Below are 24,710 nucleotides of genomic sequence, written 5' to 3'. Positions count from 1 at the left end.
ATCTTTGGAGGAGCTTCCCCCAGAACAAGATTGAGGCCGGAATTCACTCCTGAGCACAATTCCAGGGCTCTTTCTCAATTAAGGCCTAGATTCAATCCAGAGAGTTCTTGCATGAGGTTGTGAACAGAACATTTGCAGAGAAGAACAAAACAAAAGGTGAACTGAAAGAGTTTAGTTTTCCGTGAGCTGATTGGCTGCATCATTTCACAAGGGGAATGAATCAGACTTGCATTGGAAGCAAGAACAGATAATCTAGCTCAAAGCCTGAAGCACCCCAAAAACACAGACAAACGCTTGCTCTTAAGGGAGATATTTTTTTTTTTATAACACATTTCAATATTGCAACAGCCATCTGTTTTTCTAACAGGTAAAAATCATCCAAAAACTAAACAAAGAAAATATGTTTTAATATTCCAAACACACACGTTCATTGGCAACGGCCCTACATTTAAACAATAAAACCCCTACACAGTGAGCAGATATTTTCAACACATTGTTCTTCAAAGAAATTATAAAAATAGATTGCATTTTCAAATACATATTTACAGTATTAAACATTTTGTAATCGTCGAGTAGTAAACAGGGGGTGGGGGGGACAACAACTGAGTTAAGTCGCTAGCGAAAGGTCTATTTTGGTGTCTGCGTATACAGGGGTGGTGAGACTTTCTAAATATGTGCATGTGTGTGAGTCTATAGGGCTGCGTTTACACAGGCAGCCCAATTCTGATCTTTCTCCACTTCTTGGTCTTTCGACCAATCAGATTAGCTCTTTCTACAATAATTGGGCAGAATATCAGAATTGTGCCTTTGTAAACGCAGCCTAGGAGTATATTTTGGGTTTATATACAGTAATGTTAAGGCAAAACAGCTACAAGGAGATAGAGTATGTAGGGAAGAGAGGAGGACATACACTGGTAGTCCTTTCATACCAGATACCTCACTATTACAATAACCCATCTACGAACCAAACGGAACCAGTAAAACGTCTACTGTGTAGCTAGCTACATGAGTATGATAGAAATAAAATAATTCCCCAAAATATGTTAACTACGATTAAATGTTACCGTTTTTGTAAAATACATAATACTGACAAATGGGAGGGGCTTGTAGATGCACAGTGGGGGGTTGTGGGCCCTATGTCAGCTTGAATTGCTGTCCCCCCAAAAAATATATATAAAATAAATAAATGAGATCACTCTACGACATTCTGAAATACTGCAATACTGTTTCTATAATGCAACACATTGGTACCATACATCCAGCGATACTGGACTCAAAATGTAGAAGTCCTCTATCAACTAGTAGTGATTTGGTACCAGTATCAAAATGATTCAATACCCCTGACTATGAGAAGAAAACAGTCAACATACTATAGTGTAAGTCCTCTTCATAATACCTTGTTCAGTACAGGACACCATTATTCAGTAACAGAATCCCTCGAACTGTAAAAAAAATACACAATATTTCATGATTTACACTGAAACCAGAGGACATGTGCTTTGCAGCATCCTTAAACACAGAATGTAATTTATTATTTATTCAATCAAGTATGTCTATTTTGACCCTCGTAACCTCTTTGAATCAGGAGGTTGTGTGAGAGTCTGTAAACTGTAAATGCATAAATAAAAATGAATACATATAATATATACTGTATGTCAGCTTGAGACTTGACCTTTATTCTTAACAGTGCAATATACCCTTGTAGTGAAAATGCTTTTTAGACGGGAGAAATATATTAGCGAGACGCTACATGACACACCACTGACATCCCGGCTAAGGGACATTAGCCATTCCACACACTGAGAAAACACAGGGAGAGCAGAGACAGTTAATGGAAAAATGCTAGAAAAAAGATAAATTGCGTAACAGACGAAATAGGAATGAACAATCAAACACACGTAAATCCATTGTTTTGATTTACACAAATTCCTAGTTGTTTTTAAATCAGTCGTTTTTTCCTGAAGGTACGTTTTTCCCAGCCTCATGATTGGTCGGGCCAAGACAAGACACGGCCTGGGCTCCGCCCACACTGTGAGAACCTGTCACTTGATCACACTTCAGCAACCGGGATAGGAGGGTTTTAACCACTGAACTGAGACCAGATTTACAATGTCAACCCTGTTCGACAGACAGCACTTCCTCCATTGGTACCTTATCCCACTGTTCTGAGACCAGTGGTAGTGGGCCAGCCCTGTTAGATGAACAGTACTTCTCAACCAGGGTGGTTTTAACCTCAGTTTCGAGACCAGTGGTTCAGTAGAGTATCACTTGAGGGGACTGTTCTTCTCCATCAAGGAAATGTTATTACCCCATGTTCTGAGACCAGTGGCAGAGTGCCAGACATTTGAGATGGACAGTACTTCTCCATCAGGGTAGTTTTAAGTCTATTTAACTACTGATCCAGGGCCAGTTGTAAGAGAGGAGATCTAGTTGATTCGGGTCAGCGTGCAGAAAGAAGTCATGTGACTTCCGACAGAGTACGTTGATCACATGACTGGAAGATGCCTCCTTCCCAAGGACTTAAGAGAGGGAGGAGGGGCAAGATGGGGGAGAGAGAAGGGGAAAGAGTGGGTGGGTGCAGTGTGGGCGATTTCTCTGCCCATCTCACTATCCACTTCCTTTCGTCCATCTGGATGAGCGACGAGTCTCTACTCTCTGAAAATCCTTCTATCCATCCGCTCGTCCGTCCGTCTGCACGTGTGTGTATGTGTCTATGTGTGTGTGTGTGTGTCGGTCAGACCTGCACCCCTCTGCCGTGCATCTGGATGACCTGGGCTCTAAGGGTCTGGATGGCAGACAGGATCTGTTTCTGGTGCTCCAGAGAGGTGACGCCTAGACTCAACACATCTCTGTGAAGAAGACCCACAGCACAAAGACATCCGTTAGACTATACCAACTCACATTCCGATGCGCAAGCACAAAAAGCAAAGCTTACGGCAAACGCATACTTGTTCATGCATCAACGCACACACGCTCATTCAGAGCCACTCACTGGACTGTCATACGGGCCACAGACTCCAGGTAGCAGTATCCTGCCGCGGTGAAGTTGTCCTTGTAGCGCCCCATGTCCACCGCATCCAACCACTCCCCTACCGAGTTAAACGAGGGGAACGACGGAAGAGTCCGCTCTGCCAGGGAGATGGAGGAGCCCAGAGGGAGGGTTCCTAGCTGAGGGAGGGTTCTACGGATAGAAGAAGCGAGAGAGAGAGAGAGAGATCAGGGAGATGGAGGAGCCCAGAGGGAGGGTTCCTAGCTGAGGTAGGGTTCTACAGATAGAGAAGAGATCAGGGAGATGGAGGAGCCCAGAGGGAGGGTTCCTAGCTGAGGTAGGGTTCTACAGATAGAAAGAGAGAGAAAGAAAGAGAGAGAAAGAGAGAAAGAGAAAGAAAGAAAGAAAGAGAGAGAGAGAAAGAAAGAAAGAGAGAGAGAGAGAGAAAGAAAGAGAGAGAAAGAAAGAGAGAGAAAGAGAGAAAGAGAGAAAAAGAGAGAAAGAGAGAAAAAGAGAGAAAAAGAGAGAGAGAAAAAGAGAGAAAGAGAGAAAGAGAGAAAAAGAGAGAGAGAAAGAGAGAGAAAGAGAGAGAGAGAAAGAGAAAGAGAGAAAGAGAGAGAAAGAGAGAAAGAGAAAGAGAGAAAGAGAGAAAGAGAGAGAGAGAGAGAGAGAGAGAGAGAGAGAGAGAGAGAGAGAGAGAGAGAGAGAGAGAGAGATAGAAAGAGAGAGAGAGAGAGAGATCAGGGAGATGGAGGAGTCCAGAGGGAGGGTTCCTAGCTGAGGTAGGGTTCTACAGATAGAAAGAGAGAGAGAGAGAGAGAGATCAGGGAGATGGAGGAGCCCAGAGGGAGGGTTCCTAGCTGAGGTAGGGTTCTACAGATAGAAGAAGAGAGAGATCAGGGAGATGGAGGAGCCCAGAGGGAGGGTTCCTAGCTGAGGGAGGGTTCTACGGATAGAAGAAGAGAGAGGGAGATGGAGGAGCCCAGAGGGAGGGTTCCTAGCTGAGGGAGGGTTCTACGGATAGAAGAAGAGAGAGAGATCAGGGAGATGGAGGAGCCCAGAGGGAGGGTTCCTAGCTGAGGGGGGGTTCTACGGATAGAAGAAGAGAGAGAGATCAGGGAGATGGAGGAGCCCAGAGGGAGGGTTCCTAGCTGAGGGAGGGGTCTACGGATAGAAGAGGAGAGAGAGAGAGAGAGATTCATGAGTCTATTGTTATCATAAGAGGTAGTATTTCTACTCTGATATCAAAACTCAGTGGGATGTGGGGAACCTGCTTGGACGACATAAACAAACCATATCCATGTCAGCCCATGTTGGCCAGCAGAGTCTGTTACCTGTTAGCCTGTATGTTAACCCATGTTTAGCCCGTGTTAAGCATGGTTTGCAGGGGCCTACGTCCTACCTGCGTGACAGAGTGGAGGAGCCGATGCCGTCGGGGCTGCGGATGCTCTTGCTGAGAGCAGAGTGGATCTGGCTGAAGGTGGGTCTCTCGGTCCGCTCCTTCTGCCAACAGTCCAACATCAGCTGGTGGAGGTGGGGTGGACAGTTCATAGGGGCGGGCAGGCGGAAGCCATCCTCTATCGCTTTGATCACCTAGGACGAGACGAGACGGAGAGAGAAGGCGTGTTAACTTACAAGGAGAAATGTTGACAGTGAACGAGGACTTCAGTGGCGTCAGGAGATCTCCGAAACAATATCCCTTCACGCAAGGTTCTCTCAAAGAGCTAACCCATCAAACAGATCGGTCCCCCTATAAAGACTGCTCCAAAAACAAAAACACTTCAAAAATATATTCTCTCAGTTTTAGAACACCGTGCTCCCAAGAAAAAGCTCGACCCGCCAATGAAACAAAAAAACAAAAAAAGGTTGAAAATGTTCCTTTGAACCACATTCCCCAAAAACACTGTCCTCTTCAGTTCTATCCTGACCTCAATTCAACCAAACAGTGTTTCTCCATTGGCTAGCATTTTCCATTTCATCAGAGCTAAAAAACAAAAGGGCATGTTAGAGCAGGGTGTGGGCTGGGTGAGTTAACGGTGATATTAACTATCCGTTTAATGCATTAATATCTCAAGCGCTCAGCCAGCTTGGACTTTGACATTTCATTTGGAGAGTTCAGTGCCGTGAACATAGAGGTAGACAAAACGTCTGGATCGTGATAAACCCTCACGGTTCATATCCTAGCTGAGGGAGGGTTCATAGTCGGGTCATTTCAACATTACACGGTTGTCTAGTTTTCCGTTTTATTGTTCAGTTCAGTGGAACGTTTTCTTAAGGAGTCATTGTAGACGGCATATTAGCACGAACAAGCGGTTGGCTTAAAAGTGAACTTTGTGAACTCTGATGAATCTTCTCTAATAGTCATGATGCTGATTTGGATCAAAGACACTTTGAAATCACATTGTCTAACTTTCCTTTTCAACAAAGTCTCACGCAACACTTCCTGCTGCGCTCGTCTGAAGTCTTGTTTTCTTCAAAAGTAAAAAAAAAAAAAAACTGTCTAGGAAAAGGAGGGAGGGAGGGAGAAGGGAACAAAAAAAACCCACCCTCATCGACTTCTCACACAAACAGGTGGTGGCGGGGTGCTATCGATTGGACAATCTCCTCACCTTCCTAAAATAGATACACTTTCATTTCCTTAAAAGAAACTGTCGCTTTCTGCCGGGATTTTATGCTTCCTCTAAGAGCGGGGCGCGTGGTGGCACTTTGGGACGGCCACTAGAAAGGGACGTGGTGTCCTTAAGAGAAATAGGATTGGTCACAGAGCTGAAGTGGACTTATGCCAAAGAGTCTTTCAGAGAAGCACCTGTGGCTTTCCCTCTTTAATAAGATTTGAGCTATCCCGAGTCAAAGAGTTCACACAGTTTTAGAGAGAGAGAGAGAGAGAGAGAGAGAGAGAGAGAGAGAGAGAGAGAGAGAGAGAGAGAGAGAGAGAGAGAGAGAGAGAGAGAGAGAGAGAGAGAGAGAGAGAGAGAGAGAGAGAGAGAGAGAGAGGAATAGGTAGAGAAGGTAATCGCATAGGGAATGGGGTGAGGGAGGGGACAGAGAGGCTGCACATGTGGAGAGCTTGCGACAGAGAGTGAAGGAAGAGCGGGATGGGGGGATGCGAGAGAGAGACAGAGAGTGAAGGAAGAGAGAGATGGGGGATGCAAGAGAGAGAGAGAGAAATGCGAGAGAGAGAGAGAGAGTCACTCTACTCACGTCCTGGTTGCCCATGTCCCAGTAGGGTCTCTCTCCGTAGGACATGACCTCCCACATGACGATGCCAAAGCTCCAGACGTCAGACGCTGAGCTGTAGCGGTGGTACTGGATGGCCTCTGGGGCTGTCCACAACACCACACTCTTCCCCCCATGCTGAGAGAGACCGAGAGAGAGAGTTGTTCACCTCCACACTTGACATTGGACATCTTGTATGAACACTCTTCATGTTAGCCTGCCTCGTCACAGCACAGCATTGTGTTAGGGTCTGCATCCCATATACTGCCTCAAAAAGAACACTAAACAGAACATCGAATCAACCACTGTCATCCCAGAGAGAGTGAAAACAGTGAGAGAGCGAGAGAGAGGAACCACAGGGAAACCCGGATTCATTATAGAAAACTATTTTAAATCGGTCTGCACTGCACACATCAGATTCAACACAAAGAGGAAATACAAAGAACAAATGCAATTAAACGCAAACTTCTCCCACCGGCTTCAATGCGCTTCGATAAAAGACAACTGTCATTTTAATGTAGGATTTTCTATAGCATTTTCTATAAGATAGGGTTTTTATATTTATTAGGCGTAATATATTTAATAGGAGGAAATATCAGCTAGTTCTCTCAGCAGTGTGGTCTACTAAAATCACTGAAGCTGGAGACTCATATCTCCCTCACTAACTTTAAGCACCAGCTGTCAGAGCAGCTCACAGATCATTGCCCATCTGTAAATAGCCCATCCAACTACCTCATCCCCATACTGTTTAAAAAATATATATATATTTTGCTCCTTTGCACACCAGTATCTCTACTTGCACATTCATCTTCTGCACATCTATCGTTCTAGTGTTTAATTGCTAAATTGTAATTATTTCACCACTATGGCCTATTTATTGCCTTACCTCCCTAATCTTACCTCATTTGCACACACTGTATATAGACTTTTTCTATTGTGTTATTGACTGTATGTTTGTTTATTCCATGTGTAACTCTGTGTTGTTGTTTGTGTCGAACTGCTTTGCTTTATCTTGGCCAGGTCGCAGTTGTAAATGAGAACTTGTTCTCAACTGGCCTACCTGGTTAAATAAAGGTGAAATAAAAAATAAATAAAAATAAAACACGGGTAAAGACTAAACAAGGTAGTAAATAATCTAGAACCCATCACAGTGACTAGTCTCACCAGTGTGGTGTAGATGGCCTCTATGGGTAAAGAGTAAAGACTATAGGTAGTAATATAATAGAAAAAAAACAAGTAATATACAATAGTAGTTTATTTTTATTGTATAACTAGTCATATAATATCAGCCAGTAGTCTCACCATTGCGCTGTAGATGGCCTCCATCTTGTCCTCTTGGAGGGGTCTGAAGCCGGACACCTTGCAGCCCAGGCTGGCGTTGACCAGTACCTTGTGGGCGGCCAGGCGGCGGTGGACGAAGCCCATCTCTGTCAGGTACTTCATCCCAGAGGCCACGCCCCCCAGCATGTCCATCAGCTGGAGCACAGAGAGCTGGCCCTCATGCTTCTAGAGAGGGGGAGGGAGAGAGGGAGGTGGGGGGTGGGTTAGGACCATAGAGATGCAATATAATTAGGGTTGTTTTCCCAAAGTTCCAATTGTTTCCAGAAATCCTGGTCCCAGGTTTCCAGATGTCCTGTTTTTTCTCTCTTATTCTGGGAATTTCTGGAAAACCTGGGAATATTGGGAAAATTCCCAGAATTTGGCAACCCTAAATATAACACTGATATATTTCATTGTGTGGTTAGGACAGTGTATCTCAAATGGTGGGTTGGGACCAACGATATCGGGCCCATATGAAATTGTAACTTGGGACCCCTGGTGTGTCGAAATACATTTCAGTGAAATGGAGAACAAACTCAGTTATGAAGGATTGAATAACATGATGTCTTTACTGTTCGTCATATGGCTTATAAACCCAATGATACACTATATGCCTAGGGATTTATTTCATATCAACATCTTATGTAACGTTTGGAAACTAGACCAGGAGTCATGGTGAGGTAAACAATGTTTTCCAAGAGCACAAAAAGACACATGCGCACACACACACTTACCCTGAGGAAGGAGTCCAGGGACCCGTTGGACATGCTCTCCAACACAATCATCATGGTGTTACCTGCACACACACACACACACACACACACACACACACACACACACACACACACACACACACACACACACACACACACACACACACACACACACACACACACACACACACACACACACACACACACACACACACACACACACACACACACACACACACACACACACACACACACACACACGGTTATCAGTGTAGTCCAGTTGGCTCAGGGGCAGCAGTGGTTATGCACCGCCATCCTTCACCCTTTTGACCAGGTCTCTCTTGAAAAAGAAATGTTTCCTCAATGAGGAAAAAAAACCCTGCATAAATAAAAGGTTAAAAAAACTGTGTGAGCTGGAGAGGAGCAGAATGACCTGTGTGCTGCTATCACAGTCACACTAACTTTAATAACCACACACACTTCTCACACTCGCTGAGCACAGGTGGCCAGGGTGTATCAAACTAGGAAACACGAGAGTGGGAAAGAGAGAGAATACAGAAATACAAGAGAGAGAATAGAGAAATACGAGAGTGGGAAAGAGAGCGAGAGAGAAGACAGAAACACGAGAGGGGGAAAGAGAGAGAGAAGACAGAAACACGAGAGGGGGAAAGAGAGAGAGAAGACAGAAACACGAGAGGGGGAAAGAGAGAGAGACAGAGAAGACAGAAACATGAGTGGGAAAGAGAGAGAGAGAAGACAGAAACACGAGAGTGGGAAAGAGAGAGTGAGAGAAGACAGAAACACGAGAGAGGGAAAGAGAGAGTGAGAGAGAGAGAAGACAGAAACATGAGAGGGGGAAAGAGAGAGTGAGAGAAGACAAACACGAGAGGGGGAAAGAGAGAGAGAGAAGACAGAAACGAGAGGGGGAAAGAGAAAGAGAGGGGGAAAGAGAGAGAGAGAGAAGACAGAAACACGAGAGGGGGAAAGAGAGAGAGAGAAACACGATAGGGGGAAAGAGAGAGAGAGAGATAGAGAGAGAGAGAAGAGAAAAACACGAGAGTGGGAAAGAGAGAGAAGACAGAAACACGAGAGGGGGAAAGAGAGAGAGAGAAGACAGACACACGAGAGGGGGAAAGAGAGAGAGAGAAGACAGACACACGAGAGGGGGAAAGAGAGAGAGAGAAGACAGACACACGAGAGGGGGAAAGAGAGAGAGAGAAGACAGAAACACGAGAGTGGGAAAGAAGACAGAAACACGAGAGAAGACAGACACACGAGAGGGGGAAAGAGAGAGAGAGAGAAGACAGAAACACGAGAGGGGGAAAGAGAGAGTGAGAGAAGACAGAAACACGAGAGTGGGAAAAGAGAGAGAGAGAGAAGACAAACACGAGAGGGGGAAATAGAAACATGAGAGGGGGAAAAGAGAGAGAGAAGACAGAAACATGGGGGGGAAAGAGAGAGAGAGAAGACAGAAACATGAGGGGGAAAGAGAGAGAAAAGACAGAAACATGAGGGGGAAAGAGAGAGAGAGAGAAGACAGAAACACGAGAGGGGGAAAGAGAGAAGACAGAAACACGAGAGGGGGAAAGAAAGAGAGAGAGAGAAGACAGAAACACGAGAGGGGGAAAGAGAGAGAGAAGACAGAAACTTGAGAGTGGGAAAGAGAGAAGACAGAAACACGAGAGTGGGAGAAACACGAGTGGGAAAGAAAGAGAGAGAGAAGACAGAAACACGAGAGGGGGAAAGAAAGAGAGAGAGATAGAAGACAGAAACACGAGAGGGGGAAAGAAAGAGAGAGAGATAGAAGACAGAAACACGAGAGGGGGAAAGAAAGAGAGAGAGAAGACAGACACACGAGAGGGGGAAAGAAAGAGAGAGAGAAGACAGACACACGAGAGGGGGAAAGAGAGAGAGAGAGAAGACAGAAACACGAGAGTGGGAAAGAGAGAGAGAGAGAAGACAGAAACACGAGAGTGGGAAAGAAGACAGAAACACGAGAGGGGGAAGAGAAGAGAGAGAAAAGACCATAGGAGTATGCACTGGGGTAGGAACGAGTGAATGGGAGAGAGGAAAAAAAATACAAAAAGTAGAGGAAGAGGGGAAAGAACGAGTGAGCTTTTATTGAGTGGTGGGGATAAGGAGGGTGAGATGGTGAGGGAGAAAGGGAGAGAGGGGGAGCGAGTAGTCAGGAGAAAGAGAGAGAAGGGGAGCGAGTAGTCAGGAGAAAGGGAGAGAAGGGGAGCGAGTAGTCAGGAGAAAGGGAGCGAGTAGTCAGGAGAAAGGGAGAGAAGGGGAGCGAGTAGTCAGGAGAAAGGGAGAGAAGGGGAGCGAGTAGTCAGGAGAAAGGGAGAGAAGGGGAGCGAGTAGTCAGGAGAAAGGGAGAGAAGGGGAGCGAGTAGTCAGGAGAAAGGGAGAGAGGGGGAGCGAGTAGTCAGGAGAAAGGGAGCGAGTAGTCAGGAGAAAGGGAGAGAAGGGGAGCGAGTAGTCAGGAGAAAGGGAGAGAAGGGGAGCGAGTAGTCAGGAGAAAGGGAGAGAAGGGGAGCGAGTAGTCAGGAGAAAGAGAGAGAAGGGGAGCGAGTAGTCAGGAAAAAAGGGAGAGAAGGGGAGCGAGTAGTCAGGAGAAAGGGAGAGAAGGGGAGCGAGTAGTCAGGAGAAAGGGAGCGAGTAGTCAGGAGAAAGGGAGAGAAGGGGAGCGAGTAGTCAGGAGAAAGGGAGAGAAGGGGAGCGAGTAGTCAGGAGAAAGGGAGAGAAGGGGAGCGAGTAGTCAGGAGAAAGGGAGCGAGTAGTCAGGAGAAAGGGAGAGAAGGGGAGCGAGTAGTCAGGAGAAAGGGAGAGAAGGGGAGCGAGTAGTCAGGAGAAAGGGAGAGAAGGGGAGCGAGTAGTCAGGAGAAAGGGAGAGAGGGGGAGCGAGTAGTCAGGAGAAAGGGAGCGAGTAGTCAGGAGAAAGGGAGAGAAGGGGAGCGAGTAGTCAGGAGAAAGGGAGAGAAGGGGAGCGAGTAGTCAGGAGAAAGGGAGAGAAGGGGAGCGAGTAGTCAGGAGAAGGGGAGCGAGTAGTCAGGAGAAAGGGAGAGAGGGGGAGCGAGTAGTCAGGAGAAGGGGAGCGAGTAGTCAGGAGAAAGGGAGAGAAGGGGAGCGAGTAGTCAGGAGAAAGGGAGGAAGCTGTGACTCCCCTAGTGACCAGGTGGTGTGTGCGTCAGACAGAGATGGAGCATAGTGACATGGAAACTGAGGTCTCACACACACACACACACACACACACACACACACACACACACACACACACACACACACACACACACACACACACACACACACACACACACACACACACACACACACACACACACACACCTTGATGGCCATGGCTGGGATTTAAGTGCCTCATAAATGGACACTATCAGTCCCCCGCAATCAAAGACAGATGGACTAGAGGAGAGGAGAAAGGAGAGGCAGACAGAGCTACAGTCTTACACGGCACCATCATCCGTCTATGTTAGCATGCAAGACTAACATACAGAACTAGTGCTTCACACTCCCTATTTAACTAACCTATCACTACCGCACCACACACTGGCACACTATCGCACCTCAATGAGTACGCTATGACATTTTCTATCCCGCTTCACTACAAGACAATCTACCTCTTCTTTTCTACCAGACTAACTATCCTGCTGATCCCCCCCAACATACTACACTACCGAGCACCCTACATGTCCCACCCCTCCCCTGGTGCCCCCTGCTGGACGTTTAGCTAGCAGCACGTCTCAGTCTCGCTAATGACCTTCCCTGCAGCGCTGCAGACCTCAGATGGAGAGAGAAAGGAGGGAGGAGAGGAGGGAGGAGGCAGGAGAGAGGAGAGGTGGTGGGGGCTGACAGGTGGGCTGTGGGGGCGGAAGGGGTTGAATGGCGGGCTAGCGGGGGGTAAGCAATGCAATGCAGGTGATTTGCAATCTGAGGGTGGTGTGTGTGTATGTGTGTGTGGTGTGTGTATGTGTGAGTTTAAACGAGTGTGTGTGCACGCCCGCGTGTGAGGCGGTGGGGTGTGTGCAAAAGTGCATTTCAGAATCCCGCTGTGTCTCTAGCACCAATTACCGTATCCAGCACATCTGCTGCAGACAGTGTGTGCTCAGCCAGGCAGGCACTGCTCCCATCCAATCCCATCCCTCCCTACCCTGGTTCTTCCTCACCTGACTCACACGCACCTCGCCCTTCTACAGTAGCCCTCTGAAACGCTCTAAACCTCGCCTACCTTTCTCCATTGACATTATACTTCATCCTCTCCTTTTTCCATCCCTTCCTTCCCTGCTGGACCTCAACTGCTGTCTGTGTCACGTAGTTAATCGTATGGGGTTTGTCCGTTCTGTTTTGTGGTGGAGGAGATGTGTTTAGTTTGTCAGACAGGCACCCCCTATAAAGCATAGTAAACAGGAGCTAGGTGTATGCGCATTCGGAAAGTATTCAGACCCCTTGACTTTTCCCACCATGTTTACGTTACAGCCTTATTCTAAAATGGAATCAATAGTTTTTTCTCCCCTCATCAATCCACACAATGACAAAGTAAAAACATTTTTATTTTAGGAAATGTATTAAAAATAAATAAATGTAAATATCACATTTCCATACGTATTCAGACCCTGTACTCAGTACTTTGTTGAAGCACCTTTGGCAGCGATTACAGCCTCGAGTCTTCTTGGGTATGACGCTACAAGCTTGGCACATCTGTATTTGGGGAGTTCTTCTCTGCAGATCCTCTCAAGCTCTGTCAGGTTGGATGGGGAGCGTCACTCCACAGCTATTTTCAGGTCTCTCCAGAGATGTTTGATCAGGTTCAAGTCCGGGTGGGCCACTCAAGGACATTCAGAGACTTGTCCCAAAGCCACTCCTGCGTTGTCTTGGCTGTGTGCTTAGGGTCGTTGTCCTGTTGGAAGGTGAACCTTCACCCCACAGCATGATGCTGCCACCACCATGCTTTCCTCCAGACGTGACACATTGGCATTCAGGCCAAAGAGTTCAACCTTGGTTTCATCAGACCAGAGAATCTTGTTTCTCATGGTCTGTGAGTCCTTTAGGTGCTTTTTGGCAAACTCCAAGTGGGCTGTCATGTGCCTTTTACTGAGGAGTGGCTTCTGCCTGGACACTCTACCATAAAAGGCCTGATTGGTGGAGTGCTGCAGAGATGGTTGTCCTTCTGGAAGGTTCTCCCATCTCCACAGAGGAACTCTGGGGCTCTGTCAGAGTGACCATCAGGTACTTGGTCACCTCCCTGACCAAGGCCCTTCTCGCCCAATTGCTCAGTTTGTCCGGGCAGCTCTAGGAAGAGTCTTGGTGGTTCAAAACGTATTTTATTTAAGAAGGATGGAGGCCACTGTGTTCTTGGGGACCTTCAATGCTGCAGAAATGTGTTGGTACCCTTCCCCAGATCTGTGCCTCGACACAATCCTGTCTCTGAGCTCTACGGACAATTCCTTCGACCTCATAGCTTGGTCTTTGCTCTGACATGCACTGCCAACTGTGGGACCTTATATAGACAGGTGTGTGCCTTTCCAAATCATGTTCAGTCAATTGAATTTACCACAGGTGGACTTCAATCAAGTTGTAGAAACATCTCAAGGATGATCAACGGAAACAGGATACACCTGAGCTCAATTTTGAGTCTCATAGCAAAGGGCCCAAATACTAATGTTAATAAGATATTGCAGTTTTTAATTTTTAATACATTTGCAAACATTTCTAAAAACCTGTTTTCGAAATGTCATCAATTTTAGAATAAGGCTGTAACGTGACAAAATGTGGAAAAGGGGATGGGGTCTGAATACTTTCCAAATGCACTGTAAGTGCGTAGTGGCTAGGGGTTAATTTGTGATTTAGGTAACTAGCTCACCGCTGGTGATGACCCCCTCCAGACGGACAATGTTGGAGTGGTCAAACTGTCCCAGTATCCCTGCCTCGCTGAGGAAGGAGCGCCTCTGTTTCTCTGAGCAGCCGGCCCTCAGCGCCTTGATGGCCACAGGAAGCTCCCGCTTACTGGGCAGCTTGAGACAGCCACGACACACCTCCCCAAAGTCACCTGCAGGTGGAGACACAGAGAGAGGGTTAGATAGTGGACTACAGTACTGGTTTACCAGAGAGTTGGGGGTGAGTGAGTGTGAGAGAGAGAGAGCGGGGGGGTGAGTGAGTGTGAGAGAGAGAGAGCGGGGGAGAGAGAGATAGAGAGCGGGGGAGAGAGAGAGAGAGTGAGCAGAGGAGAGAGAGATAGCGGAGGAGAGAGAGAGCGGAGGAGAGAGAGAGCGGAGGAGAGAGAGCGAGCGAGAGAGAGAAAGAGCGGGGGGGAGAGACAGAAAAGGAGACAAAGACAGGGCAAACAAGGAGGAGTGAAAATTGGCAAAGAAAAAGACGGAAGCACAAAGAAAGAGAATATGAGAGTATATGAACGCCAAAGCACTGTCTCAGTACCTGTGTGCACGATTCTCTCTATCTTGATGCTGGAGTTGTCGAGCTCTTTGGCAAAGGCGAGGACAGCCTGCACCAGGTCCTCACATGTCTCTGGGTCTATGTAGGTCCTCCGGGTCGGGATCTTAACTGTGGGACACAGACAGTCACATAATATTACAACCTGCACAATCTACCGCAACACCACAGAATCACACATCCGTATTCAACACTACTAAGGCACGCGAAAATAGATCACGACACGAGTGGGAATCCGTAGCGTAGTCTTTCATTTGACAACTACCGTACGGGTGGTGTTTTAACATTTGAATACGTCGCTTTGTCTCGTCGCCCTTTTCTCAGCCATTGAACTGGTTGGGAAAAAAAAAAAAACGTAAGGAAAAAGGGAATCGACCACATCACTAACTGAATGTCTTACTTGTGCATCGCACATTTCCTCGAGACAGAGTAGCTCAGCTTAAAGGGTTTGTGTCTTAGACTTCAGAACCGTTGAGAAAAAAGCTAATCATCTTCACTAGAAACTAGGGTCGGGAATAATTGACAGGAAATGCTGAGGTAAAAGCCTGAGTGTGTCACTTTGCTAGGAGAGTTTATTTTACAAACAGAAACCTAAAAACTCTACCTGCATCAAAGGAGGTGATATTCAGTTCCTATCCCACACGTATCTGTGAACTCACACTAAATGTCTGTCCTGTGAACTCACACTAAATGTCTGCCTTGTGAACTCTTGCCTTCTAACCTGTACTCCATTGTGAATGTTCCGGGCCATCCCAGAAGCCTTTGGGGCCAGACTGGTTCTGAAATGTGATTACAACTCTAAATCGACCAGGTCTCGACTCACTGTTTCATAACGGCTTATTGATCACACACACGCACGCACGCACACACACACAAAAGTCTGATTGCAGAGCAAATGAAAGCTTCTCCATTCCAGCTGGCCTGTGTTGAGTGGAAGGATCGAAGACCCTCTTTTTCCCGAGCAATGGGTTTTTTAACCACACAAAACAATAGCTCAGCGGAGGAGTTATTACTTTTATTTAAAGTAGGCCAGCAGCAGTCTTGATTCATTCTGCTCTTGCTCCTTCTCTCTCTGCTTGGGCTTTTTGTGTGGCTGATTTGTTTCACGGTTAACCGTGTCTTTGCCACAAGCGATTGAGGGGAAATGAATGGATCTTAAGACTGCATGACTGCACAAGAAATACACGCACACGGCTTCATGTCATTCACACAGCACAGTCTAACTGTGGGCAGCAATATACAGGGGCACCCCAGAGATTGAATAAGTAGCGTTGTCAACGGGAAGGCGGGGGAAGTGTGTATGTGTATGCTTGTGTGTGTCTGTGTTTACACGCTTTAAGTGTGCGCAGATGTCTGCCCGCATTTGTGCACGTCTCAGAGAAAGTGTGTGAGTGTGTGTGAGCTCGTCAGCTGCTGGCGTGTCCTTGTTTGAGCAGATTTCATTCCCAGCCACATGGCTGCAGCTCATTATTCACCAAGCGTACACACGCACACAAGCATACAAGCACAGACACCTGCACACAGACAGACACGATACAAGTGCGCGCGCACACACACACACACACACACACACACACACACACACACACACACACACACACACACACACACACACACACACACACACACACACACACACACACACACACACACACACACACACACACACACAGGAAAAATGTCAAACAGCCCACAACAAAGTCCTTCAAAATGGTTGGTGGAAAAACAGACATGGGAAACAGTCAAATCATTCCTAGTCGGGGGACGGCAAATCATCTGGCTGGCCCACTCCGTATCCTTATTTCTCCTTCGTTGTCTTTGTTCCAGCTATCAATTCCCTTCTCCCCACCCCCCCTCATCCTCCTCCCTCCCTATTTATTTAAATCTCTCTCCATCACATTCCGCCTCACACACCATCCAACGGACTGTAACAGTGTGCTCAGTGTATCCTAAGCACGCACATGGAATTAAGTATTAATGGCCATGCACAAGTTAATACTTCACAAGTAATCTCTCAGACACACACACACAGAGAGAGGGAGTGTGTGTGTGTCGCCACAGTTACTCACATTGGAAGTAGAGCTCTTCGTCTCCCTCTTGACTGGCCTTGCTGTATCTACACTGTCTGCAGAGAGGGAACAAACAGAGATATAAAACATCACTAGCTATATAAAAAAAATAGATGATACAAGTCTTCAATTCCTCTTAAAATGAGAACAATAGGTTTCTGGACCTCAGTGAATTGGAACTTGGATCATTGATCGAGCCCCCCCCCTGTTGTTCAGTGGAACTGGTTGGACAAAACTCACTTCTGAAACCGGGCATCTCCTGTGGAAATCAAACCTGCACATGGGCGTACCTTCATAGTTCGCACATTTCCACACGCACACACACTTCTGCATAAATACCCCCCCCCCCCAACCCATAACACACACTCTTCCAACTGTTCTAATGAGCTGTACACACTTCCTCTCACATAGCTCATCCTGTGCCTCCACAGAGGATCCTAAAGTAGTAGTACAGAGAGGCTGTCTAATTGGTGGAGCTTTCCAACTGGAGAGAGAGAGAGTTCAGGGCCTTGCTCTTAAGACCACCAGAGTGAGACATTAAGAACTGCATGGGGACAGCCAGAGCCAGGCATTCTGTTTGGCCACCATGCACATGGGAATTTGAGATGAGGACAAGAGGCCTTGATGAAGTGCTACAATTCGAGTCCGAGTCGGAAGCAGGGACATTCATTACAGGCCGTGAAGAAGCATTCAGCGATTGAGTTGTCTCTAATTCACAACCAGTTTGAAACAAAAGAAAGGCACAGGGTCAAATAGAGCTAAAGGCTAAATATGTGCATAAACATATAATAAACTTACAGGAGGCTGGTGAGGGGAGGACGTCTCATAATAATGGCTGGAATGGAGTGAATGGAATGGTATGTTTGATACCATTCCAGCCATTACTACGAGCCCATCCTCCCCATTTAAGGCGCCACCAGCCGCCTGTGGTGTACAATATACAAGAGGAGTGTGAGCGCACATCATTGTTTTAGTGTGATCGCAACTGTGCATTAGTGTGTATGTCTGCTGTGAGAATGCATGTCCGTGTATGTGCGTCTGGCTGTCTGCCGTGTGTGTGTGTGTGCGTGCGCTTGTTAATGCGTGCGTCTGTTCATGTGTGCATGCGCTGTCTGTGTGCGTGTCCTTGTTTGTGTCTGTTCATGTGCGTTAATGCGCACGTCAAGCCATATCACCAGTGCATGCACACACGGTGCGATGGGAAAGACAGGTTTGGAGGGGAGGCTGACACACACACACACACAGACTCTTAAACTGCAGGACGAGAGAGAGAGGAGTGGGGAAGAATAAGACAACCAGCCTTTAGGGCCAATCTGTCAGGGCCAACCAGCAGACACATGCAGAGAGAGAGCGAGGGCAAGAGCGCAAAGGGCATACTACAGCCTGGTACCATTTCAGCCCCTAGCCCCTATACCTGCAGCTTTCACAGGTCTGAAAGCATGGACAGGTGTAAGCTCCACCTAGCCCTCCACCATAACGTATCAATTGTCATCTGTGAAATCCAAATGGGAAGACGGATCCGAATGGAACCAGGCCCAAGGTCATTTTTTTAAAATTTTTTTTTTAAACCTTTATTTATTTAACCTTTATTTTGACAGGGAGTCAATGCTGAGACCCAGGTCTCTTTTCCAGATGACCCCTGTTTAGCACCCCAATACACATCAACATAGCATACACATTAAAGTACACACACAAGGAGTCACTGTTTCATCATCTCTCTGTCTAGACTGGGGCGGTGGAGTTGGACCGGGTCAGGCAGGAAAAGAATGAGGGAGAAAGAGCGGAGGAATATTACCAAAGAAAAGGGTAAAGGGAAGAAAGGAAAGAGGGAGGAGCAGGGGAGAGGGAGGAGTGCAGACATGCCTGTACCTGGGGGTTGACAGCTGCGTGTAGGGAGAAAGAGGAGGAAGAGGAGGAGGAGGAAGAGCGGAGAAGGAGGTGGAGAGCAGCACCACGCTAGTAGGAGCTATGTTGGAGGAGCTGGACGAGAGACTGCTGGGTAGAAGAGAAGAAGGGCAGGGGGGCGGGGCTAAATCACAACCTCTCTCCTCATTGGCTACAGGACAGGTGGTGCCCCCCAAATCTCTGAAATGGCTTCCTTTCCGTTTGATGTCATAGGACAGCCTGGATGTAAACCAGAAGGTATGCATGGTGCTTTCACCCAGAGCCTAGATACACCGAAGAGTTTGGCAAAAAAAAATTATTGGCAAAAATAGCTATTTTATCTCTTCCAGTGAGTAGCACATTAGACTGATATGTAGTCTGACAACATAAGGGCCAAACTCTGTAGAGGAGGCCATTTTAGAGTATTGGGATTCACCTTGTGATGAGCATAGAGAGCCTCACATGTACGGACATAAAAGAGAACGAGGGGAGCTAGGCTGAGGGAGTGAGGGGACAAGGAGGAAGTGAGAAAAACAAAAAGGGGAACTCGAAAGGAAAGTAGCGGAGCATAGGGGGCAGATCCAAAATGGAGTAGTTTGCTGCCCATTGGAGGAGAACACTGATTGGAAAGCACTGGTGTGTACCAGGCGTGCAGCAAGTGTGACAAGGGACTGAGCCTCTTTCTCTCTCTCTTTATTTCCGTCTCATCCACCCCTCCTAGGATTGGGTCATAGTCCACACACTTACGCAATGGCTTTCCACCTACACCATTCTTTCTTTCCTTCCTACTATATTTATTTATCTCCCTCCGTCCCCCTCTCCGCTGACCGTGTAACCAACAGTGTCTGTCCGGAGGCAGCAAAGGGTAAACAATCAGTTCTCTGACCAGCCAAGCCTGAACTTCCTGGAGAGATTAGGGGCTGCTGCTGCCCTGTAACCTTGGCACTGTCAAACTCTGTCAAGCAGGAACGAAATGTGTGTGTGTTGCATCTGTCTGTTCATGTAAACTAAAGTAGGAAAGGGACTTTCTATATGCAGTGTGGCAATCACTGTGTACGTCAGTGTCAGTATGTGCATGGCTATAACAATGTCTCCCTCTCACGCTACGTGTGTGTGTGAGTGTTCCAGTAATGTGTCCATAACTCGTAACGAGGTCTCTAAGAGGAAGGGAGGAAGAGGGACAGGAAAGATGGGTGAGATTCATATACGTACCATATAACCTCCAGGCAAAACACATCTAGCCGACCCCAGACACAATTTCAAACTGCCTGATCTGACAGGGGCATTTCATTCAAGTGGAGATAATCTGTGTGTGTGTGTGTGTGTGTGAGAGAGAGAGCAGATCATCTGTAATTGTAGCCCTGCGGTGATATCAGAGGTCAGCCATATTTGCAAACATGAAAGCATGGTAATTGAGGCATCAACCCACCTGCCTGGGTCTGAGGATGAGAAGAGCCGGCTAATAGCCATATTCTCATAGACTGATGAACGACGCAAGCATTCTGGGATGAGCAGTTTCGAATAGATCCATTCTCAATGAAGGTCAATTGGTTCACACTGGTCATGGGGGCGTGTCCGCAGGATTGGGTCCGTGTGTATGGGTCAATAAGTTACAGTATGTATCTGAGCGAGTGTGTGTGGGGTCCATTAGCCATTTAAAGCATGTCGGTGTGAAGGTGTAATTGGCCAGTGTGTGCAACATATCCTTGTGTGCGTGTGTGTGCGCGTGTGTATGGGTGAGTGTGTGTGCGCATGTATGGGTGAATGTGTGCGCGCGTGTATGGGTGAGTGTGCGCGCGCGCGTGTATGGGTGAGTGTGCGCGCGCGCGTGTATGGGTGAGTGTGCGCGCGCGCGTGTATGGGTGAGTGTGCGCGCGCGCGTGTATGGGTGAGTGTGCGCGCGCGCGTGTATGGGTGAGTGTGTGCGCGCGCGCGTGTATGGGTGAGTGTGTGCGCGCGCGCGTGTATGGGTGAGTGTGCGCGCGCGCGTGTATGGGTGAGTGTGCGCGCGCGCGTGTATGGGTGAGTGTGCGCGCGCGCGTGTATGGGTGAGTGTGCGCGCGCGCGTGTATGGGTGAGTGTGTGAACGAGTGTGTGCGCGTGTATGGGTGAGTGTGTGAACGAGTGTGTGCGCGTGTACGGGTGAGTGTGTGAACGAGTGTGTGCGCGTGTTTGGGTGAGTGTGTGAACGAGTGTGTGCGCGTGTATGGGTGAGTGTGTGAACGAGTGTGTGCGCGTGTATGGGTGAGTGTGTGCGCAATAAGCGTGTGTGTGATTGACAGTCCCTGTGCGTCCTCAGCGTATTGTGTTGGTGTGAATGAATGAATGGAAGCTATTTCACACTCCATCTAATCCCATCTCCCAGATTAATGTGGAGTAGGAGACAAATTGAAGAAAATAGAGGGTTTGTATAGTCGGACATCTATTCTACACAAATATACTGGGTGATAAGTCAGCGACTGAGTGTGTACATTGCTGTGTGTGTGTGAGGGAAAGAGAGAGTGTGTGTGTGTGTCATATGTTACTATCTTAGACTAACATTCTAATTGCCTCCGTATTAGATGCACTGACTGTGATTGGCTCTGTACAAGAGTGTCGGCCAAATGGGTCAAACGCAAATGTAAGATCTGATTGCGGCCGTTTGTGTGTGTGTGTATGTGTGTGTGTGTGTATAATTGTGTGTGTCTGCGTGGGAGTGTGGAGTCTGAATGCCAACACGCTGGAGCATGTGTGATGGAGTGTGTGAGAGCGCGGGGGAGTGTGTGTGGGCGTGTGAGTTGGGTTTTCTATAGACGTAGACAGATGTCAAAGTGCACAGAGCTGAAATGGCAGAGAACCACCTTCCATCTCTCCACTCAACTGAATAAAACACACAGGACTTCTGTGCACACAATGCCATTTTTGGCAAAACTTCTTGGCAACAACATGGAGTTGCCCTTAAGTTGTGTAGTTACTACTCTGGTAACCATTGGTAACCATAGTGAAAGTACTCAATTGTGCATGACAACTATAAATAATGTACACAAAACTATGGTCGAATGACAAAAGTAAGAGCACAAGACAAAGAGGATGAGTCTAATTTAAATCCTGGAAACGATACAACCATTTAGCATTGCCAATCTAAAGAGCCTTGCTAATGCTCTATATTACAGTGGCTCTGAGCTGAGCTGATTGAACATGCATTAAAGCTCTTCTCATTGTGATTACATGCTTTGAGGCAGAGTGCTTCTAGTCATTGGATTATTGTAATCAGGATTATGATGGAGTGGCATGAGCCGTGACTGAGAGTGTGTGTGTGTGTGTGTGTGTTGAGGAGTGTGCGTGCTTATTGTGTGCGTGCCCCATTATGGGTGTACCTTCTTCAGATGTAATTGTTTGTGTGTGTGCGTGCACGTTGAGTATATCTGAATGTGTGTGTTGTGTGTGTGTATTACTGCGTGTGCGTGTGGTGTATATCTGTTTGAGCGTGTGCTGTATGTGTGTGTGTGTTCGTGCATATTGTCAGTGTGTGTGTGTGTGTGTGTGTGTGTGTGTGAGAGTGAGAGAGTGTGTGTGTACCTTCTCCAGAGGAGCAGGCCCACTCCCATAGAGAGCAGCATGATGAGGGCGGCCACAGACACCACCACGATGATGATTACTGGGTTCTGCTCACTGGACGCCAGCGCCACTGTGGATTGGAACGGACACACACATATTGTTTAAGAGCAGGCATACGGGAGAATACACACACATACATAAATGGACACAAACACACAAACTCTCCCACACTGAAACACACATACACAGATGACAATAAAGGGACACCCTATCACAGATCAAAAAGAAGAGACATTTCACAGCTTGATTTCTAAATCCGGGAGCCTTGCATGTACCCCCCCCTCCACACACACACCTCAGTCTTTAGAAAACAGGAGGCCTCATTGTGTGGGCTGTCCGGACGCCCACACGGCCCTATCCCAAGCTGCCTCGCGGCGATGGAACAAGATAGCGAGGAAAATGAGGGAGAAATAGGCATACTCACGTTCGCCAAGCGTCTGCAGCTCCAGGGGAGCGCTGTAGCCTCCGTAGTCGATGGGAGAGGGGGAGGAGGAAGAGGAGGACGCTGCGGCGGAGAGGAGGGAGGAGGGGGCCGGGGTGGAGAAAGGGCGAATGAGGAAGACGTAGGTGGTGCCAGGCTTGAGGTTGTTGACGCTGATGCGGGTGGCGGCCGTCTTGACCGTTGAGTAGCTCTTGTCCTTCTGTTCCTGAAGGAGGGAGGAGAGAGAGTGGCAGGAAAGAACGTTTGAAAGACGTTTTGTCGAAACATTGCTACGTTAAAACTACTAGAGCACCAAGCGGGTATACTCTCTGTCGCAAGACACGTCTGTGTTTAAAAAAAACCCCGTGGTTCTCCGGAGCTCAGTTGGCGCTTGCAACGGCAGGACAGTGCGTTTGATCTCGGGGACCATCCGTATGTAAAATGTACGCGCGCATGACTGCACACGGCGTTCGGATACAACGACATATATTATAATGAACTCTTCCGACTGATCCCTTTCCCGTCACTTGGTTGATTCTGAGTGGGGCCTATGCGTGTCATAAGATCACTCAGAGAGCGTTGGGCTGGTAACCGAGAGGATGCTGGTTCGCATACCCGAGCCGACAAGGTGAAAGATCTGTCAATATGCCCTTGAGCAAGCCACTTAACCCTAATTTGCCCCAGGGGCACCGTACTAGTATGGCTGACCATATGTAAAACAACACAAGCAGACTTATGTGATTCTAAAGGTTAAAGGTTGTGAGACGATGTGCATAAAGCCTTCAGAATCAAAGCAACATATGGAGAGAATTCCCCAAAGCTTTAAAGGTGGCCAAAATCCTAGGGTCTGCACGCGTGTCTGAATCAATGTTTAGGTGTGTGTGCCGTTTGCTTGTCGTCACACGGTAATGAGGATTTGGAGGTGTGTGCTCTTTAACGCGGTCATACCTGTCCATGAAGAAACATGGCATGGAGAGAACAGAGAGAGAGATTGACAGTCGTACTGAGTGTCCCTGTGGAGACTGCAAATAGGCGACATTGACAGAGATGAACGTGATGGACGGACGGCGCGCAAAGAGTGGGATGTGGCGAGGGAGACAGAGAGAAGTGTTGAAAGAGGGAGTGCGCCAAGTGACGATTTGAGAGTATTGTTGAGAGGGAGTGCAACGGAGTAGTTGAGTCTGGGAAATATAAATATATTCTTTTAAAGAGTGAATGTGACAGAGTGGACGGGTGTAACAGAGCGGATTTGAGATGAAATGTAACGCGATGGAGTGGACCGTATATGACGGAATGACTGAGTTTAAAGCTTCTTTAGTTACCTTTTCGTAGTACTTGATCTCGTACTCGGTGCTGCTGCTGTTGGGGTAGCTAGGCTCCCTCCACATCAGGGTGAGGCTGCGCTGCTCAATCTTCTCCGCACGCAACTCACTCACCAGAGAGGGCGCTGTCGAGAGGAGGACGGGCCAAAAGAGAGGGAATCATGTGAGAAAAAGAGAGAAGGGGAAAGGACAGCGGAGGGTGGGGGTGAAAGGGAGAGAAGAAAATAAATAATTAAATATATTTATCAAAGTTCTGTCTGGGACGACTTCATCCAAGTCATAAAAGTTTCATGATGTTAGCGCTGAGCGGGTCTCCATACAGTATTCATTGATGGCTGGAGGGTGGGCGGAGATGTTCTCTCCCTATCAGACTCAGTCCTGGTCAGAACTTTTTGTTTCGGACTCAATAATATCCAGTAGATGTGTTGAATGAACACTGACAACGAACAGTGTAAAAAAAACATTTCCACATTCTATAAGATATTCTATAAGACATTCTTTGATAAATACTTCCTTGATCACATGACCTGTTGTGACCAGGAAACCGTCCCTTGTTACCACAGATGCTCCAAAAGCTCCGCCCACTCGTCAAGCTATAATTAAGAGGTCATTAACGAGGTAAGGCAAAATTAGCTGACACTCAAACCTCGAAAGGAACACTTAAGTGCAGCTCATTGTCAGTCAACGACCAGTACGGTTGAAGCCTTTTGT

At 47.4% G+C, this 24,710-nt stretch overlaps 1 protein-coding gene across 3 annotated transcripts in view; it reads right to left on the bottom strand.

Annotated features, from left to right (window-relative positions):
- Positions 1-294: 294 nt before the first annotated feature.
- The window catches only part of LOC139554533 (ephrin type-A receptor 7-like), a 164,569-nt gene continuing 140,153 nt past the window's right edge, over positions 295-24,710 (bottom strand). Inside the window, exons 6-18 of one of the 3 annotated variants that reach the window (XM_071367397.1) lie at positions 24,000-24,124; positions 22,681-22,903; positions 22,218-22,326; positions 18,645-18,770; positions 16,776-16,831; positions 14,692-14,817; positions 14,120-14,305; positions 8,260-8,321; positions 7,508-7,711; positions 6,191-6,343; positions 4,392-4,582; positions 2,993-3,181; positions 295-2,849 (exon numbers count right to left, since the gene is read on the bottom strand). In XM_071367397.1, the coding sequence (XP_071223498.1) occupies positions 2,735-2,849; positions 2,993-3,181; positions 4,392-4,582; positions 6,191-6,343; positions 7,508-7,711; positions 8,260-8,321; positions 14,120-14,305; positions 14,692-14,817; positions 16,776-16,831; positions 18,645-18,770; positions 22,218-22,326; positions 22,681-22,903; positions 24,000-24,124 (1,865 nt within the window). In that variant the 3' untranslated portion in view covers positions 295-2,734. Of the gene's footprint in view, positions 2,850-2,992; positions 3,182-3,709; positions 4,004-4,391; positions 4,583-6,190; positions 6,344-7,507; positions 7,712-8,259; positions 8,322-14,119; positions 14,306-14,691; positions 14,818-16,775; positions 16,832-18,644; positions 18,771-22,217; positions 22,327-22,680; positions 22,904-23,999; positions 24,125-24,710 lie in introns of those variants that run through there. The other 2 variants (XM_071367395.1, XM_071367396.1) reach the window with 2 other exon arrangements.

This window comes from Salvelinus alpinus, chromosome 26, assembly GCF_045679555.1.
Source record: "Salvelinus alpinus chromosome 26, SLU_Salpinus.1, whole genome shotgun sequence".
In the NCBI taxonomy this organism is placed as follows: domain Eukaryota; kingdom Metazoa; phylum Chordata; class Actinopteri; order Salmoniformes; family Salmonidae; genus Salvelinus; species Salvelinus alpinus.
Note: the sequence above shows the minus strand (reverse complement) of the source record. Positions and strands in the feature narration are given on the sequence as shown.